Source organism: Nipponia nippon, unplaced genomic scaffold (assembly GCF_047370975.1).
Source record: "Nipponia nippon isolate SJK-2023a ecotype South Korea unplaced genomic scaffold, ASM4737097v1 scaffold_1, whole genome shotgun sequence".
NCBI classification, from domain to species: Eukaryota; Metazoa; Chordata; class Aves; order Pelecaniformes; family Threskiornithidae; genus Nipponia; species Nipponia nippon.
The window spans coordinates 92572264-92591914 of record NW_028262290.1 but is presented as its reverse complement, the minus strand read 5'-3'; the positions used below and the strand labels follow the sequence as shown (position 1 = coordinate 92591914).

The window sequence follows — 19651 nt, the reverse complement described above, 5'->3', positions numbered from 1 at the left end:
AATAAAAATTCATACTATTGGGCAAAATGTATATGAGACTGAAGTAAAGCAAAACTGTGAATTAGATATGTTACAAAATAGGAATGAGGCAACAGCAAAACCTGGTATAATAGTCTGATGCCGTACTATGGACTAGCATTTCACTGGACACAGAGACAAAAAGACAAAAGAGTGAACTGAGATAAGAGCTAGCACTGTAAAACCACTTCAGAGTTAGTCACTCACCAGTCTAGTTTGCAAACAGAATCACTAACAAAAAATTGGCTTTATGTACTCTCTTTAAATTCTAACGTGACATAACTCCTCAAAAACCAGAAGCAAAGGGACACTTGTATGACAGACAAGCATCACTTTTCAGTTTCTCAAATTCCCAGTCTGACTCAGAATTGAATATAGATCCAGTGGTTTCTTTTGTTTTAGAGAAAATTAATTTAACAGATGTAATGGCAACAGAATACGCTTATTCATACAGACTCAGATCCTGGATAACTGCTCATCCTAGAATAGGTCTTAGCAGATGAAGTGTAAAAAATATTCTATAGGAAGGGAAAAAAAAAACCAAACAAAAGCAAAAAAAAAAACCCCAGGCATTGACCAGATATAGGATCATTTCAGCCAGGTAAACATTATCCTAGCATATGTATTAAGTATTAGACTGTAGTTGGCCTTTTGTCGAAATTCCTCATCATACTGGCATTCCCATAGGCCACATATCTGAAGAGGAGTGGAAAGGGAAAAAAGGAGTAGTGCTGTAATAGCCAGCAGTGCTTCCTTTGGATAGATTTTTTTCTGAAAGTCATGTAAGATGCATTTATAGTTGTAACTGCACAAGAACTGTTGCCATGACAAACTAGAGAATCAAATCTGATCTTCAAATTTGTTCAACATATCCGTGTTTCAAAGACAACACAGCATCCTCTTCACTTGCTAATGTGGATGTCATACTTGCATGGTTTTGCACAACTGAGCAACTGAAGTGGTCATTTTCCCAATTTTTTCCTTTCACTTAAATAAGAAGAAACTGCAGCTTAAAGGCTCTTTGTAAAGAGCACTTCTGAAAAACTATAATCAAAGTAAATTAATCTTCTAGCTTTCCAAAGACTTCTGTGCAGAACACGACTTGCTCACAAAAATAAAACATGACTTGTCTACAAGCATATAAACAGCAGCCCTTTTAGGAATGCTACTTTCTAGGTTGCAGTTAGCATTATGGGAAATAAACCACCTGAACTCCCCAAGGTTGACACGTGGGTCAAGTTGAGGTGAGCCCAGTTCCCCTCAGCTCAGTTTACAGCTCCCTTCAGCTGACGAAACAAACTTCCTGCGAACATCTCCTCTGCAGCAAAGTCACTGCCAAGCTGTCAGCCAAGCTACCAGGCAGAGAGACGTGAAGATCTGATAAGGCAATTCTATTTTCCAAGAAATTAAACCAAACAAGCAAGGGTTCTGGCCTATTTGACCTCTTATTTTCTTAGTAAACAGCTTCTAAATCACAAAATACAATAAACGTCTCAGGATAGCTTTTTCTGGCTTTCATTGCTTACTTGTGAAAATATTAATACTCATTTAAATGTGTCATACAGTCTGATAGCACACTTAAGATCAGACTGATCTTACTGATACCAGCTAATGAGAAAAGCTGCATGGTAATCAGTAATTCAGCATTTCCCAGATCAAGTGCAAGTACTTGAAACAAACATTGTTAAAAGTGTATGAGTTAAAGCAGATGTAAACAAATCTGCAAATAGATCAACATGAAGTACCTGGGAAAGCAAGCGTTATACATCTTAAAGTGAGCCTCTAACAAGAAGTAACACCCTGTACCAATTTAGGGAGACCTAGGAGAAATAACTGTGCACCGATAGCTCCGCTCTACAACAGAACGGACCTACAGTTTATAAAGCGCTGGGTTTGCAAGTTGTATTCTAGGATATCTGCAGGGGAAAACCGAGAGCCTCAATTTTTGCCCATCAACAAAAATGTATCTTCAGAAAATGCATTAGATTTTAGAAATCTTCCCAGAAGAAGTGAATAAAAAAAACCAAAACCTAAACCAAAATGAAGCAGCCCAGGAAATTTACATCATCCTGGAAGACACTATTCAATTTTCACTTGAGTCACTTCTCATCTGTGACAGCTGTATGCTCAGCATCAAATGATGAAAGTTTGCAGAACCAAGACTATGTCCCTAAGAGTTTCTGCTAAAACAATCTTTCAGCTTTCAAATATGAACTATTGTTCGTGTAGCTTTGTTTAAATGCATACAAATTCTATTTGCACCTTTTAAAGGAGAAAATAAGACACACAAATTCACCCTTAAATGTGTAAAGGCAGATAAGTGCCATTATATCATCTTGCACAAAACTATAGCCAGAGAATAATGGCATTTTTAATTTAATGTTCTTCTGTCAAGCTTGGCTGAGGCTTTGAGTAGATGTAAGTTTTCTTACTGCATAGTACCCATAACACAGGATCAACGATCAGGAGATAATCCTGCAATATATAGTAGCTATGGATAACAGCATAGTGGTAAATGTCAAACCTATTGGGAATGGGCCAGCACTGTCGCTTTCTTATCCAGTACAGTCCCTAACTAGACAGGACTATGGTAGCCCACAATGAGCTTTTACCTGAGAGACATTTTATGCTTTAAGTGTGTGTATATATATATATATATATATAGACATATATGAAAACAGCACAGACAACTAAGCTAATCTCACTAGCATGTTGCATTTTCTCTATGGCAAGCAGAATATAAAGGCCGTCTGATTTCCCAAGTCAGGGTATACTGAATATTTATATAAACATTGCAGTCTGACTATGGGATAAGGCATCATAAAATCAAGTTTTTATGTTGCTACAGTTTGTAAGTCATCTTAATATTATCTCCAGTTTAACATTTCCTCTCTTTTCTGGATTTGTGGTTTAAGCAGTTTCATCAAATGCCTCCAATTCCTGTGAGATACATTTGGTGCCATCTTTTGCAGATACACCACAACAATCAGCTAGTCCCAGCTTGTGACCAACACAATACAGATTTTGGGCTCAGTATACACTTTTACAAGACACAGCAAAGAAAAACAATATTTTTTAATATTAAATTCAACCATACATGCAGATATTGCCTTTTCTTTTATACTGTATTTAGCAAGTGCAAAGCACCTTTACCTGACAGAGCATCTTGTGCTTCAAAAAATGTGCTGAGACCTCCTTTCACATAAGCTAGACTCCCCTCATTTTTCTTATTGGCTTGTTTCTTCAAATTCACAACAGCCGTTTTGAGCTGATCAAAACTGAAAAACAAACAAGAACCCCCCCATGACATTAAAAAAACAAATAAGGTCAGCTAATGAAAAACCAGAACAAATTACTTGGAAAATAAAACCAGCTATTTTTGCTACAGCTGTTAAGGACTGAATAATTGCTAACAAGTGTGCTTCTCAATAATGACAATTTACTCTCAGTCCAAAGAGTCTTTGTTTTTCAGTTTTAATCCTAAATGGAGGACTCCTATCACTTGTGATGGAATCGACTTCTTTATAATACAAATTAGTCAAGAAATTTCTTCTAAACATGCAATATTGCTCTTAGTTAACTGTCTGTACTACATTAAATAGGTGATAGTACAATTCACTACACTTAGTACACTAGGATAACTACTGGGATGTCGGAAGTCTCTTTAATAACAACATTTGTTTAACTCTGCAGCTTAATTCTCAACCCTTTTTCACTTTCAGTTTCTGAATGCCTGCAATATTTTTATGGTGGTTTGGACATACAGTTCAGAATTAAACACAATATTAATGCAAAAATAAAGAAAAGCTGAACAGATTCCTGCTTTATGAAAGTATGTTTTTTATACGTAGTCTACCGAACTGTTTTTGAAAGAGGCTTCATAGGGGAATATTAATCGCCAACTCATCATTGTTGTTTGTATGGTAGGTTTCTTTTTATCTTAGTTTCCTAATATTTCTAGATTATTCCCAGTTTACATTTGATTTCACATTTTTATTTTTTGCAAGTAGCTGTAATTATTTTAGAAGTCTTATGTCATTACTAATTCTTCATTACATGCATATCATTTTTTGTTGATGATGATGAATACGATCTCAGTAGTTACGCTACTGGATTCATTATAAAAGCACTATCACAAACAAGTTCATAAATACAAATATAACACATGATTTTCATCCTTAAAGTCTTTTCTCCTACCTGCAGGCCAAACCCATCTCCCCAATACAAAAGAATCAAACAAAAAATTGCACTATACCTCAGTGAGGAGAGGGAAACAATGAAGTAAGGAAATTAAGACATAAGGCAATTCCACCAATACTGTCTGCTCATTTTAAACAGTGGTAGAAAAAGACATGTTAAGAGAACAAATCAAACTTTAGCCTAGGCAGTGAGAAGGCTATCACCACCTGCTGGGAGACAAAACACACTGGTGCACTTACAGGCGTTTTCCTTTTTGTGCTGATGATGCCACAACATTTTGCTTTATTTCCTGTTTCCATCTGCTGGACAGAAGTCACATTACTCAACAGCTGGACTGGTCGACTTGGGCATGCAAGAAGTACTTACCAGTAGCATTTTCAAACTAACAAAAATCTGTCCAGTTCTCTTTTTAAGCACTGTTTCATGTTATCTGATGATCTAATAGCATGTCTAAATAGCTTATTTATATTTGTCAGGATATTGCCAGGGGTAAAAAGAAAAAAGATATTATTTTGATTGCTTAAAAATAATTTCCTTCAAGGAAAAAACAGACATAAGCTAACCAAAACATCAGTGCACCACACATTTAGCACTCCCAATACCTGAGGTTATGTAGAAGACAAGAACCAAACCATTGCTGTGTGTTTCCAGAAAAACAACACAAATGATATGGGGTAGATAATTATACAATTCCAGAATACTTCTAAGACTACAGATTTTGAAGCGGGAAGAACAAAAACAAAAAACAATTTTGCTTCTTTAAAAAGCTACGTATAATTAGATTCAAAACATGACTGGATTCACCCTACCCTTTGAGCCATTCTTCCTGTTGAGTTTTTACACAGCTTTTGCTCCTTCAACACTAAGAGTTAGATGTTATAAACCAACATAAACTGAATTAATATGCAAAAAGCCACCTTTCATTTAAAACCAAAAATTAATACTTTTTATTCCACTGGACTGAGGGGACTGTAACTTGAAACTCCTGACATGCAAAGATATAAATCAATGGAAGATTTTTTTTTTCCCCAAGAAAGATGAAAAACTTAAGATGATACTAGACAAAGTGGTAAAAATGGTTTTTCTTAATAGGAAGCTTCAAATTTACATGAGAATGGACTTTCAGATACTGACCCATTGGCATAGTACAAGTTAAAAAGGGGCCATACAAGCGAATGTAATTATTTAAGTTATCAGTTCATAGTACTGATGACCAGAAAAATCAGTGGTTTTACTGACACCTTGTCATATAAGAGATATAACCATTACATTACGTTGTTGCTCATATTCCATGGCAATTCTCATAAAATGTGTCATTTAATCAGTTTTAAGAAGTCATTTAATTCATTTTCTGGATTCACAGCATCCTTAAATGTACCTAAGCCATCTATGACAGACAGCTGTCAAATCAAATCTCAGCACACTCCAGTGATGGTGATTCTGCAGCTTTGCAAGTGACACTGTCTCAGGGCTTAAGCAAGCTGATATTGTTTTTAATCTGCACCTAACCCAAATCTCCCTTGTTGCAAACTGAGATGGCTTGTTCTATGCTTGATAAACCAAGAACAATTGATGGCTATCCCTGAACTGCCCACCACATATTTCAGAACACACATTCTGTACTAATCCTGTTACTTTTCTATAAGCACCTAATTCATTCAAGCTGTATACCGAGAGATATTTATATACTCCTATTTTTGTGGCTCAGCTCTCATATCTTTCTTAAAGCAGTGGCCAAAACTTCAACTGCAGCTTTAATAATGCCAAGCAGAAAAATTATCCCCACGTCTTACATAACACAGTCTAGCTGATACACCCCAGATGACGACTTGTACTAGACAGCCAACTTGGTATTTATGGCATGTTACAAACACCAGATTGTCTTCTGTTCTACTGTTGCCCAACCCCTGGTGCGTACTCTGCTGCTTGCCTTCCCCACACCCCTTAGGGCCCTGCACTCAATTATTTCACAATTGCTACAGTCAAGGCTGCTGCCGGTTATCACGGCCCCTGCCTTGCCTGCAAGAATCAGATTTAGGAAACCAGCACCCCTGCTTGCCCACCTAGCAGCTCTGTTAGAAGTCATTCCCAGAACTCTCCACGAGCCTCCTGGATTGCTGCCCTTCCTGTAAATATCAGGGAGGTTGAAGCCTTGTACAAGAACCAGGGTCTGCTCTCTGGAGACTTCCTCAAGTTGCTTAAGGAAGATTTTGTTCGCTTCCTCATCCCACTGTGATGTCACCCTTTCCAGCCTGTTGAATGAGCTCTTAACCATCCTGCTACCTGCTTCATAAGAGGAACCATATATTTATTCAAGCTGTTTCTTCACACAAAGGTCAAGTTCCTCGCTTCTTTCCTGGGTATCTTTCTCAGAAGGCCTCTTCCCACCCATCACAGAACACCAGGCACATGAGCTGTCCCACTTTACTCCAGTGATATGCATATCTAATCCCATGCGTGGAACTCTGGCTCCTCTTACTTGTTTCCCAGGTTGCATGTGAGCATGTAAAGGCACTTGAGGTTAGACCGTTACAACTGGTTCTGTAATTCCCAACAGCGCTCTCAATGCCATCACTGAACCACACATGTAGCACTCTGTCCCTTCATTTAACTGCAAGCTGTTATCACCATCCCCCAATATTCCTAATTTGAAGTCCTTGTCACCAAAGTCCAAACCTGCCAACAGAAATGCTCCTGCCCCACTTTTTCAAATGAATCCCATTTCTCACTATCAGTCCTTGTTCTTTAGTAATGGATCCATGGCTACAGAAGTAAAAACCACTGCCTTTGAAACCAGCGGTACAGCCATCCGTGAACCTACCGAATGCATCCACTACCGCCTGAAGCTTTCCCCTTCACCTGTAAATCAAAGAGAATACACAGGCTGCCATGTTCTTCACTTTTGTCCCCAGGGATTTGCATTCATTCTTGATCTGCTCTACATCTCTCTTGGCAGTGTCACTGGTGCCCGCATGAAGGAGCAAAACAACGCTAACAGTCCAACGGCCAAATGTAAAGGAAATTTCTCAAAAACAGCTACATCAAAAGCTGTTTGTTTTTTCTCACTTTATTATCCCCTCAGCTTTTTTAAAAACCTGATGATCCCCAAAGTTATCAGATTGTGATAGATAGAATTCATTTTGAATCACTCCTCTTTTAGTTACTTGATTTCAAAAGATGCTGTCATTATGTGTGTCTTCGGTAATAATGTTCTCTTGCTGTTGTTTTGGCTCTTCAATCTACCATCACTTTGAAAGGAAATTAAAGTATTTCCCAAGCAGATTAATGGTTATTCCTCGAGCTCCTAAAACCAAACACTCCCCCCCCCCCAAAAAAAACCCAACCCACACCTGTTTCTAGCATTAGATAACAAAAAAAATTAAATAAATTTGCAAAGTGGTATTTCCCTTCAAAATGCTAATCAGAATACCCAGCTGCAAACAACAAAAAAGGCTCAGCATCTCTACTAAAAATGTCTTCCAGTACTACCCGAACACCAGCAGATAAAAGTTTCAGAACTCAGTTATACATGCAAAAATATATTTATGTAATGCATTCATGTAAGTATATATTATGAACTAGATTTAAAAACGAAGACGTTAACGGTCAGGATTTTAAGATACTTACCGCAAAGATCTTACTCACTTGTCGAACTTCTTTTACTATAGCATTTTCCACAAGAGTTAACTAAAAGCTAACTGATACTGCTAACAATTTAACTCTTAGTCTGTTCAGCGCCCTTATCCTGAGCCTCTAGTCATGACTTAAGTTAACACCTGGAGTTTCCACTCAGGGCTGTGCTGCCTAGCTTCTTGATTCATAAAGGGCTTTAGCCTGAAGCAAGACAACTTCCATCTGACACTGGCGGGGGGGTGGGGGGGTGGCAGGGCAGGGAGGGAAGGCCATAGATTAGGTCTGGTTAAAAATGAAGTTTTCCTCAGAACCACATTGAGCAAACTGGTTGATTCAAGTTTCTAGCCAAGCAGAGAAACACCACAGGCAGTATAGACTACAGGTGTATTACGGTAAATGTCAACCACCAATGACACACCTATTGTATAATGAAATAACATCAAGTGACTTGCATTTAAAACAATTATTTATATGATAGCAACAAACCTTGTTGTTGAATGATTCTCAATCAGGTACCAGGCAGCAGAAAAGTTTTCACTAGTGAAATCAGCACTCATCCCAGGAAACAGTGCTTCTAAATCTTTTTGAGGAAATCTGCCTCTGAAAAATGAATATTCATTTCTTCAGTGAGACATATTCTGGTGAACAGCCTACAATTAAAAGTGTCACATAAAAAAAAGCAAACAAAAAAACCAAAAAACAAATCATGCTTCAACAAGATGTAAATATAAACTTGTATCTCACCATGAAATTAAATCTGGTATAACAGACACATGTAGCGTGACTGGGAAAGAAAAGATTGAGATCTAATCTAAGTAAAACCAATTTTACCATTTTGATTTCACCATTACAGAAATGCTGCCTGTACAAAATGCTTCTAAAGAAAGAAAACTGCTGCCTTCACAAAATGGGACTAGACGGACTCACTGTGATACTACTAACATTCAAATGCAGGACTACTAATGCTGACTGTACTCAAAGCCAAGTCTGTCTTTTAAACAGGAAAATCAGTACACCAAGCCAAGTAAATACAAGAGAATATTCTCTATAAGCCGTGAACCAGTATCTATCTAACTTTAAAACTACAGGACGTCACCAGGTTGACAGCTTGCAAGTGATCTCGCACCATCATTGTCTATTGGTCCACGTGCGGCAGAAGTCCCACGGAAACAAGAAGGAAGATACACAGAGCATACTTCCATTACACACAAACACTGAAGGAAATCCTGAGTTAAAATCATCCTCTTGCAAAACAGAATACATTGATCTATCTGTTCATAGTACACAAAACATAAAGGAAAAGTGGGCATGTCTCGAGTGAGAAACAGCATGCTTTGTTTGTTTTTATTCAGTTTTACAATGCACAAAGATAGCATGCGAGCCAATTCCTTGTGAAAGCAGTTTCCTCCACAACAGCATTTTTGAAACTACAAGTACCTTCTAAGATACTCATACAGAAAATGCTTTCCATTTATTTCAAGTCAACGTAGTAAAAATATTTAAAGCACTTTTTGATGAAAACATGACAACCTTCATCCCTCAGTCCAGACACACACTTAACACTTGGCCATATATATTCCTTCCACCATGCACACTCAGTACATCACCAGGTGCTCTCACCACTCTCTTCGTTACCACCAGCTGCATCCCATCTTCAGAAACTAATCATGGCAGACAAGTTTACTTTTGGTCAGCCCTGAACTGGTCAGGCAGTTGGACTAGACGATCATTGTAGGTCCCTTCCAACTGAAATATTCTATTCTAAAAATTTACTATGTCATTTTTGGATCACAATATCAAACTCAAAAGTCAATAAAATCCCTCTCTGATGCTCACAAGCTAGGTAAACTCTGCTGTACAAAGTACATGTACACAAATGTAAACCTGCTGTACTTTGCATTTGAGATCAAAGCTGGGTGGGGGTAGCAATCTGGAGACAGCTATTGGAATGACATTTAATCCGTATGAAAAGCCATTTGAATGGACATGAAAACAATGATTTGTTAGTTTTGTTTTTTTCTGTAATCCAAACATATTTCAAGATAGCTAAAGCTGGTATTGTTACAAAAAGCAAGCAGCAGATTAAGTGAAGCAAATTTAAAGGCAGGCACATTAAAAAGTACAATTACATAAAAACAAGAGCTGTTTTCTCTAAGTTTCTATTCATATCCAAATGGCCACTAGCACAAGCAGGTACAAAGGACCTACAAACATAGTGACATGGCACAGAAGTCCTTCATCAGTAGCACCTGATTACAGCAGGGGCGTGAAACAATACTTTCTAAAAACAAGCAAAAAAATCAAATGAGATGCAAGGAAAAGTGATGACAGATATGAAAAGTAGAGAGACAGGGAAAATAGTGTGAGAAACAGATGTAGCAACTAAAAATGAAGGTTCCAACATTACTGTGCTCAATGAAAAAGTGATAATGTTAATACAAAAACTTATAAACATAAGTAGTGAGATTCAGGATTACCAATGACCTTGAATTTCATGAATGCCAGTTAGCAGAAAATGCTGGTGGATGTAAGAAGAAGAAGAAAGTTTCAATTTATCCTTCCTTTAAAGACATTTTAAGATATCTTATTTTTCATTCAAAGTAGTCAAAAGTGTCCAGTAGTCCAGTAGGCACATGAATTTGTAAGACAGTACTTCACAAGTGATACATGGCACGGCTGTCCGAAAAAGCTTTTATGTTAAATCCATGCATGGTGGCATCTTTGTTGTCAACTATATTTTTTTAATGCTAAAAAGCAAAAACAATAAAAAACTTTCAGTTACCTCAAAAGAGGCTCAGACTTTCAGTGCAAGCACTGTTTAAGTGCATGCACACAATACAGAGGCAGAATTTTGTTCATAGTTTTCAGAATTTCACTGTACTTTCTCAGAAGCCAAAAGAAACAGATAAAACACAAAAAGCACACACACTCAACAAATATACCATTACCAAATGCTACTTATTATTGCAAGATTGTAAGACACATATATATGACAGTTTAAGCTTATGCATGAGCTATACAATTCCTGGTGGGGGGAAACAACTATTTTAGAGAGAGAAAGACCAATAATTTAGCTAGGGATGTAATAAATTCCTGCAAATGAGTTTTGCCCACAGACAGTGGGACAGAAATGAAAGGGTTTTTTTCAGTTTGATGTTTGACTGCATTGAAAAGTTATTAGGAGCTTTTTTCCAGCAGATGTATTTGTGCAGAACCATAAATTAGCAATGTGTTTATGGGTGCTTTTATCTGTGCGGACATATTTTAGACATAGTCACAACAGAGTAGAAACATGAATGTGAATGTGTGCGGTATGTTAACAATATGTTATACTCTACGGTGTAGTATCCTTATTTTTATCATAAATTTTACCAGTAGTTTTTCCACTAACAGATATGGGGAGCTTGGAATGACTTGCTACAGCTGTCTTCACAACAAGCTGCTCACTAAAAGTTCAAACTGAAAGCAACTGTATTTCTAAAATGTCTGGCTAGATGCATCTAAAAAGAGACTGACTCCACACACACACAAGCTTGTTTCATTAACTTCCATTAGTAAATTAAATAAGTCAGTCCTTGGAAGTTGTTCTCATGAAAATTTGCTTACCATTTATTTATAAACAAGCACATATGTGACTTGAGAAAGTATTTCTGGTTTACTCATTTCAACATTATGGGGTGAATATGAACTAGTAGCAAAAGCTAAGACCATGCTGACGCGCAATGAAATTGTTGATAATTTTTCTGTTGATTTGCTCATTATACAAGAATCACTTCAGGAAGCAACTCTGAATACTTAATCATTGATTAAAAAGCAATCACTGTAAAAGAAACTGGGAACCACAAACTGAATCCAGAAAACCTCAGAAAAAGAAGAGAGAAGTTTACCATCCTCGACAACTCTACTTATTTCGCTACCTTTACAATTTCAGCAAAGGTACACATGTTGAATTTATATAGTAGTACTTTCTGCTAGGCAGACTATTTTATTTTAAACAGAACCAGATCTGGTACTAGACCTCTAGTTAACATTTTAAAGTAGTCTTATTCATCCATCAGCAACAATTTTAAATATAAAAGTAATTAAGATTTCACATACTGTTTATTTTCATGAGAACTATAAAAATAAATTTGGTTTCAAGCCACTACACACTTTCACTTCTCTCAAACATATTTTGAGTGTATCTATACAGCCATGCAGTATTAGATGTAGTGGTCCTTGCTTCCATGTAAAGGGCATGCACATCTACTTTGGATTCAAAACACATAGGGTACAATCAACTCACTTGCACCGCATGTGCCCATCAATACAAGTCCCTCCCTCCGCTACCCCAAACTTCTATAGGTTCTGTATAGCCTGATAACAAATCTAATTTAACATCACAGCATGTAGCGGCTCTTACAAATTCTACTACAGAACTTGCGCATCTACAGAGCATCTGTATTCTCCGGAGGCTTAAGATTAGCTGTAATCTCCATGGTTAAATCACAGCCTCCAAGCAGTCACGATTGAGTAATAGCAAGAGAATGCAATGGATACAAATGAAGAGAGCTTTACTATGAACGCAGCTTAGCAAGTTGTAACTTTTCTGTAAAGATTATTTTGCTCCCAGAGTTTCAGAATGTCACAGTATGCTTTTCAGCATACATGACAGCATTTGCAGATTAAAGGCAGGTCCCAAAACAGGATAGAGCCACCAAAAGGTAACTTGAACCTCAATTCCACAGGAGTTTATAGGTCAAAAGGAGCAACTTTAAATAAACACAGAGTCTGAATAGCAACCAGCATAAACAAGCTCCAGCTAGAGCTGCTGTACACGTCCCCCCTCTGTCTGGTACCAGGCAGGCTCCTAGAAGCAGGCTTTGTACCAGCTGTACTGTGTTAATCAGGCATTCAAGTAGACCAGCATAAGGGACCCTAAAGCAGACTAAACACGACAAATCAGAAGGTGTTAACAAAGGTCTCTCCAACAACCAAAAGACAAAGATGCACTCTGGCTATTACTCCCTAGTAGCATTGGGTTTATCAGAAATATGACAGCAAAGTGACAACCATATTTGAAAAATGGCAGAATGTGATAAGAGAAATCTACTGTAGGCTGGTAGCTGCAACCGATGCATCAGCCTGACAAGCAGTAAGTGTTACTGTATTTTTTAACGCCATAAAACTAGGACTGCATACTACTATATACTGCATCTCTCTGTGAAACTGCAGGTTTCACAGTTTTTCCACATGCATCTTTGTGATAAAAGTTTCCACAAGTCCATCACATTCCAGGATGAAATTGACTGCATTTCCATACAAGCCACTTAAAAATAAATAAATATCAAAGCCTCCAGAAAGTCTTTTCCCACCTCATGGTAGCAAGCTGACGTTTACCATTAGGTGGCAGCGTAAGATCATCTGTTCCCTCCTCCCAGATGAACTGTTTTGGAAGCTGGCGTGGGAAGAGGGAAGCATCTGTATTGAGTGGGTGGATACAGAAGTATGTGGAATGTACTTAGCATGTGAGCATTTGCTTTCATGTACGAGATGGATCCACCATAATGACCTCTGCTACATGCAAAAAAACAAACACTATTCAAAAATTTTCTAACCACCACTAGGTCTGACTGCTGTTACTGCTTTGCAGAGAATGGATTTTCTTAGTATGACAGAGTCGTTAGAGGAGGCAGGTAACCTTTGATTAAACAAGGACTTGCAGGAGGGGAAAAGTACATGGTACATCTGAACAAGGAATTCATTCACAAATCTCAGGTAGATCTAAACTTTCCACCAACAGATTTCAACCAGTGCCTTTATGAAACAGGCATCACGTTCTCTCCCAGAACTGTTGTTCAAAATCCTGAACAATCCTATGTTGGTAGAACATAACCTACCAACCTCCTCTTGTAACAGCTCTAAACTGCAAAAACCAACCCAAGTACTGCAACATCGCTGTTAATGTTAGCATTTTCATACCAACTTTCCACATTTCTCCGACTGAGGTGACTACTCTGTATACCCTTTTTCTTCCCGCAAGCTATTGAAGCCTTCTCTAAGGGTTTCTGGCTACATCTGCATAACACCACAGCCAGAAATATTCCTTGGAGAGGAAGGTGGCACAGTTCTGCTTTGCACTTAGGGCCAGCGTAATGATGGCGATAGAAAACCAAAGCTTTCTATCAGTCTTTACTCCATCCTGAGAACTAAAAAACTAGAACTCAAACATTAAATATTTTAAATACCTACTTTCTGATGTGAATTAAATACTTCATAGCATACACACAAGGGATAGCAATGTAAAAAACCCCTCGTCTCATTGGAGCAGTTCTGTGTTTTAAAAGATGAACAAACAACTGTTAGCAAGGCAGGAGCACAAATGTGTGCACTCTTCTATGAATGCATTTGTGACTTTAAGGATCACCCCTGAAACATAATAACCAGCAAGTTCAAGTTTCATTACAATATAAATGATTTTATTATTTAGCAACTGAGATTCTTAGTTAGTTGTATGGCACAAGAACAGCAATTAATTCTTGGAAAATATGAAGAGCTTATCAGCCAGAAATTATGTACACTTGCTACTTGTTAAACTTGCAGGCTGAAAGATGATGGCTTGCACACAGTGTACACATATAACATTTAAAATATCTTGACTATGTAAAAAACAACCAGGAGGATGAGTGTGTGTCCATAGTTCTTACTTTGCATCCTTGCAACATTTGACTATGCAAACAGAATTCCAGCGCATATTTTGAGTACATATTACTCCTACAATACATCCACAGGCAGTATTCTAATTATTAATAGAATGTGTTAGACCCACTATTATCTATTTCCCTTAATTCACAGTTTAAACCTTTTGTTCACTTAAATCCCAGTCACTCCCAATTAAACTCCAATCTTAAGTCTACTGAGTCAGAATAAATATTTTTTTGTCACTGTGCTTGCCTAATAGTTTAATGAAATGCTGTACTAAAGCACTTCTGTTCATAACTTACAGGATCTTTTTTTCTAGTATTTCAATGTCCCATTTGCAACACCTTGAAAATACTCACCTGAATAATTCAAAAGCCATGATTAATTTTTAAACACATTTTAATTGGACAAAGCACCATAAACAATGTTTAAAAAACCCACAGAAGGAACTTTTAGAACTAAGTGTAACCCATACTAAAAAAAAGATAATAAAAGTAACAATCACAACAGATAAGTGATCTAACTCTTTCCCATGCTGCAGATTGTCTTTTCTGTATCATTTGCTTGTGTCTGGCAAACTTTCCAGAGGGAGGACTTGTTTCTCTCTTTCAGTCTGTAGTCTACCCACTTCCTGCCTTCTCTTCAGTGTGCCCCCATCTAGCTTATTCCTATCCTATTTTCTCACATCTATTTTTCACTGTTTTTCTCCTTGGTCCTCTCTTTAAATGTTTCTTCTGTTTACCACTATTTGTATAACCAATGCAAGGCACTCCTTTCCCTTCCTTATCAGCCATCAGGCTGCAAGGGTTGTAAATCCCACCAGACCATACCAAACGCTTCAGCTTCAAAATTAAAATACATCTCAATTTGCTCACGTTTAAAAATAGTTTAAAGAAGCCAAAGGTATTAATAAAGGAGAGACCCATTATGCTGCAAAGTCCCATCTCCTTGTACATACAACTGTTCTTCAACATATTAAGCTTTCTTTTATTTTAAAGCATCCCAAAATTCCAACCATTTTTATCACTTCTAGTGACAAATTATTCCCATGCCCAGTAACAATTAATGCTAACATCTTGCTTATCCACTCCCTTTCTTAATTTATAATTGCCTTTTTTCGCTACCTTGTACAACTTCTCATTACTTACCCATCCCATACATCAAGTATTTGCAAACATGCGAGTTCGGTTAAACTCTATGGTATTAGAGATTATTTTATAAAATTAAACATTGCATTGCTCCATTTTTTTTCAAGCAAATTATGAAAGCTTTTCCATTGGGGAGGCACTTTTTAATCACAGAACGTTCCACCTATAGCCACTACTATTAACACTGTGCTGTCACCCATAGCACGAGGGCAGACCAGGCTTTTCCTCTCCTTCCCTCTCTCTCCTCTTCTCCACAACTTATGCCTCAATCCCTCTATACAATTACTTGTTATAGTGACCTGTGTTCCTTCTCTCAAACCGGTCATTTTCAACACCAGTGCTTGCCATAATCTTCGTGCTTCACCTTTAATGAACTTGGAGATCAGTGAACTAGGGTTGATATGTCAACTATTTCCAAATATTTCCCTATTGCCCCCCCCCAAAAAAAAAGTTATTTCCTATCTGTATTTACCTCTTTCTGACATTTTTTTTTCCACACAAAAGCTGAGGTTTCATTAATATGATATTTTCTAATGCTTTCAGATGAAACATTTAAAATATAATATTGTTGGCTTCCTATTTAACAAACATCCAAACAGATGACTTTAAATTAAACAAATCCTAAACTAATGCTGTTAAGGTTTCTGGAAGATAATGCTTCATCTATCACATTGACACTGTCTTAACTATAAGAACTATAAATTTTGGTTATGAAGTCAAATACTACATTAGAAGTTTTGTTAAAATAAGAACAAATTAAAAGTAACGGTGTCATAACCATTATATTTACAGAAAGAAGTGTTGTGGGATACACAGAGATACAGGACTATGCAATAGAACTAGTTATCTTGACTTAAATCCCAGATAAAATAATGGAAAAGCTGTTTCAGGGTTCAACAAATACAAAATTAAAGTACAGAAAATTAGTTTTAATACAGCCAGTCACAACTGTTTCATACAATGTTTAAGAATATATTACATAGGCTTTGAGATTAAGTACATCATTGAAAAAAGTAACCAGACAAAATTAATGTATCATCATTTTAAAGGAGACATGCTACCATGACATTAATTAAAAACTTAGTTTTATGCAATGCCAATAGAATACATCACATGGATTAAAGAACTAACTACAGAAAAAACCCCAATCCATGGAGAAGCAAACCTGAGAACATCTGTAGGTAAAGTTTTACTAAAGTCCACATTACTCTTCCAGTAGTATTTGCATCATCACCAATAACAGCTTTATCACCGATAATTTTTTTATAAATAGTTGGTTAAAATACTAAGCAGAAAGACTGTCATCTGGATTGAGAAGACAGACTTGTCAAGGAAGCAAATACAGAAACACGGTTAAATGCAAAAAGATTTAGCTAGGATAAAGGAATCCAGGCCATCCCTACAGAATAATGAGCGACCATGACAGCAGCATAAGTAACAACTCAAGAGAATCTGCTAAGAAGCCACTCACTACTAGTTGTCAGTGCAGTACTTTGGTAAAAAAGATTTTTTTTTTTTTTAATTTATGAACAAGGGAGGGAGAGTAGAGGAGAGACAGTAAGTCTCCTGGTAAGACACTGGAATACTGGCCACAGTCCTAGAGCCCACATTTTAACAGGGTTGGAAAACTGGAAAAGATAAAAGAAGTATCTATCAGAAGTTATATCAGAGGCTGGAGAAAAATACTTAGAGACAAAAGTCTTCAGCTTATTACAAAAAAATTGCGTTAGCATTTTGAAAAGAAAGAAAAATACATATTCAAACTAGGAAAGAAATGCACAGCCAGAGGCTGGGAGGCTGATGACGGATCCACTAGAAATCCCATACAGATTTTGGGAAAGTGCAGTTTCCCCATCAGAACAAGGTAACAATGGATACTACAGATTTTCTCCAATGCACTCCTCACAAACAGAGTATTCAGCAGACGAGACCCCTAGTAACAGTTTAATTTTAAATAGCCTTTGTTTTTGGTAGAGCTGGTATCTTGATCAAGAGAAATATTATTCCTGATGCTATTTCTAGGAGTTGGTCAGGTTTGGAGCCCTAAGAATGTCCCATTTAAAGCCCTCTAATTCCATTTATCACTCACTATAAAGTTTCTATTTCAGAAAGAAGAGTCATAAATTCCACCATACTTATGAACAAAAGTAAAGAAGTCTGTGGGTTGGAAAACAGTATTAATATTTCACTAAAATAAACTCGTTGATGTGGTATAATAAATCACATTTTACAGTACAATTTTAGCAACAGATAGCAATCTAAACATCCTTAAAAGCCCCAAAAAAACTCAAATGCAACAGTAAGTATTCCATAACTACAATGTATAAATCCAAAGCCTTAGGCTATTTACTAGTCCTCAAAATCTAAACATCACTGGCGTTCAATATATCAGGATTTTAGATTACCTACAGTTCTAATTGATGATCCAAAAATCAGGATTATGAAGCAGGATAGAACGTGCACCAACAACTCTTTTGAGTACCAAATAGCATACCAACAGCTAATATATTTATGTATTTTTAAATCTTTCCCTGCCCTGTAAACCGTTAAACTTTTCTGGAATTCACAAACGCACATATAGATAAAACCACTAAAAAAGTGGATTAAAGGCATTTGGTACTCACTTGTCTATCTCAATACCAAGCGGATTAGCTGGACGTAGGGACAAGGGGGGAATCCCTTTGTTCCTATCGGTGCGCATGTCATAATAGTTCATTTCATCCACCCAGACAGCAGACTGATCCAAGATACCTAGAGAAAACAAAGCACAGATCCTTAAAACAACAAGGGCGGTCCAGCACCATCAACTTCTAACATACTGAATTAATTTGAAAAATCCTGATAAATATAAAATGCATGCCTAGGTAATATACTGGAAGATACATGGCAAAACAACCTGGATGCAATTATGCTAAATTATTTTATTGTAGCTGCTGAAAAGGTATTCATGGCTGGGCATCAAACATTACCTCTTACAGAGTGCACGGTTTCGTGTACATTAAGAGCATTTTCCTGGTCACAGAGTATTAGTATTTTTCATTCCTGCAAGTATGTTGGTATCTGTCCAAACCTTGCCATCTACTACTTTCAAAATGAGAAATTAGCTGGAGGTCGTCTTATTTGCATATTTTAGGGAAGCTCCCTTTTCTGTGCCACTCACTAACCAAGAAGTAAGTGAACTTTGGCCACATGCCAAGATGGATGACTCAATGGACACAGGACTGACTTTGTTTCCAAAGCCTTAGCACAGACAATGCATAAAGGTGAGGCACAATAGGTCTTGGCCCTAGCTAAAGATGCAGCCAGCCATACTCTTGGCCATGTCCTTCTTTAACATACCCATCAGATACCCAACATGAGAAATTACCCCATCCCCACCCCCATTTTTTAAAATATCAATCCTCTCCCATTACCAAAAGCCTCACTGTGTAACATTTGCACTTGATTCACCTTTCTATATTAAGATCTTAGTACAGCCTGGAAGAAATCATGCGTTATTTAACTGTCACTGAACCGCAGAGAACAAAAGCCTAAAATAGTTCTTGTGGGAACCCCTATGTTAGAAAAGATAACTAGCCAACTTCATCAATGGAGGTGTTCTGAAAAAAAAACATTTTCAATCCAGAGGGTATTTAGACTGGATTCTAGATTAAGCAGAGGCCCTAGACTGCTTGGCAACATCATTTTAGTGGTTAAGCATCTCATGAGAAATACTTAAGACTTTTCATCCTGCAGGATGGATTGAATTAGAAATAAGAAACTGCACTGAGGACTCAGCTTTCTTTAAAGGATTAACCATCAGCTCAGGATTTAGGTGTAAAGCTCATGAGCTGGTTTATATTTTGTATTTATCTAGTACACTTAAGAGTAATTACTGGATCCGTTATGAATTTTTTTGTTTAAATTTTTAGAAGTTTAGTGCTACGCCTTACAGAAAAATAAAGGGCTACCTTTCATTAGTCATTGGGGGT

At 37.1% G+C, this 19651-nt stretch overlaps 1 protein-coding gene across 4 annotated transcripts in view; it reads right to left on the bottom strand.

Moving 5' to 3' along the window:
• The window catches only part of EXOC2 (exocyst complex component 2), a 133138-nt gene that overhangs the window by 93077 nt on the left and 20410 nt on the right, over nt 1–19651 (bottom strand). For all 4 annotated transcript variants that reach the window (XM_087762275.1, XM_087762252.1, XM_087762259.1 and 1 more), the window contains exons 4-6: nt 18305–18431; nt 8338–8451; nt 3172–3296 (exon numbers count right to left, since the gene is read on the bottom strand). In XM_087762275.1, the coding sequence (XP_087618401.1) occupies nt 3172–3296; nt 8338–8451; nt 18305–18431 (366 nt within the window). The remainder of the gene's footprint in view (nt 1–3171; nt 3297–8337; nt 8452–18304; nt 18432–19651) is intronic.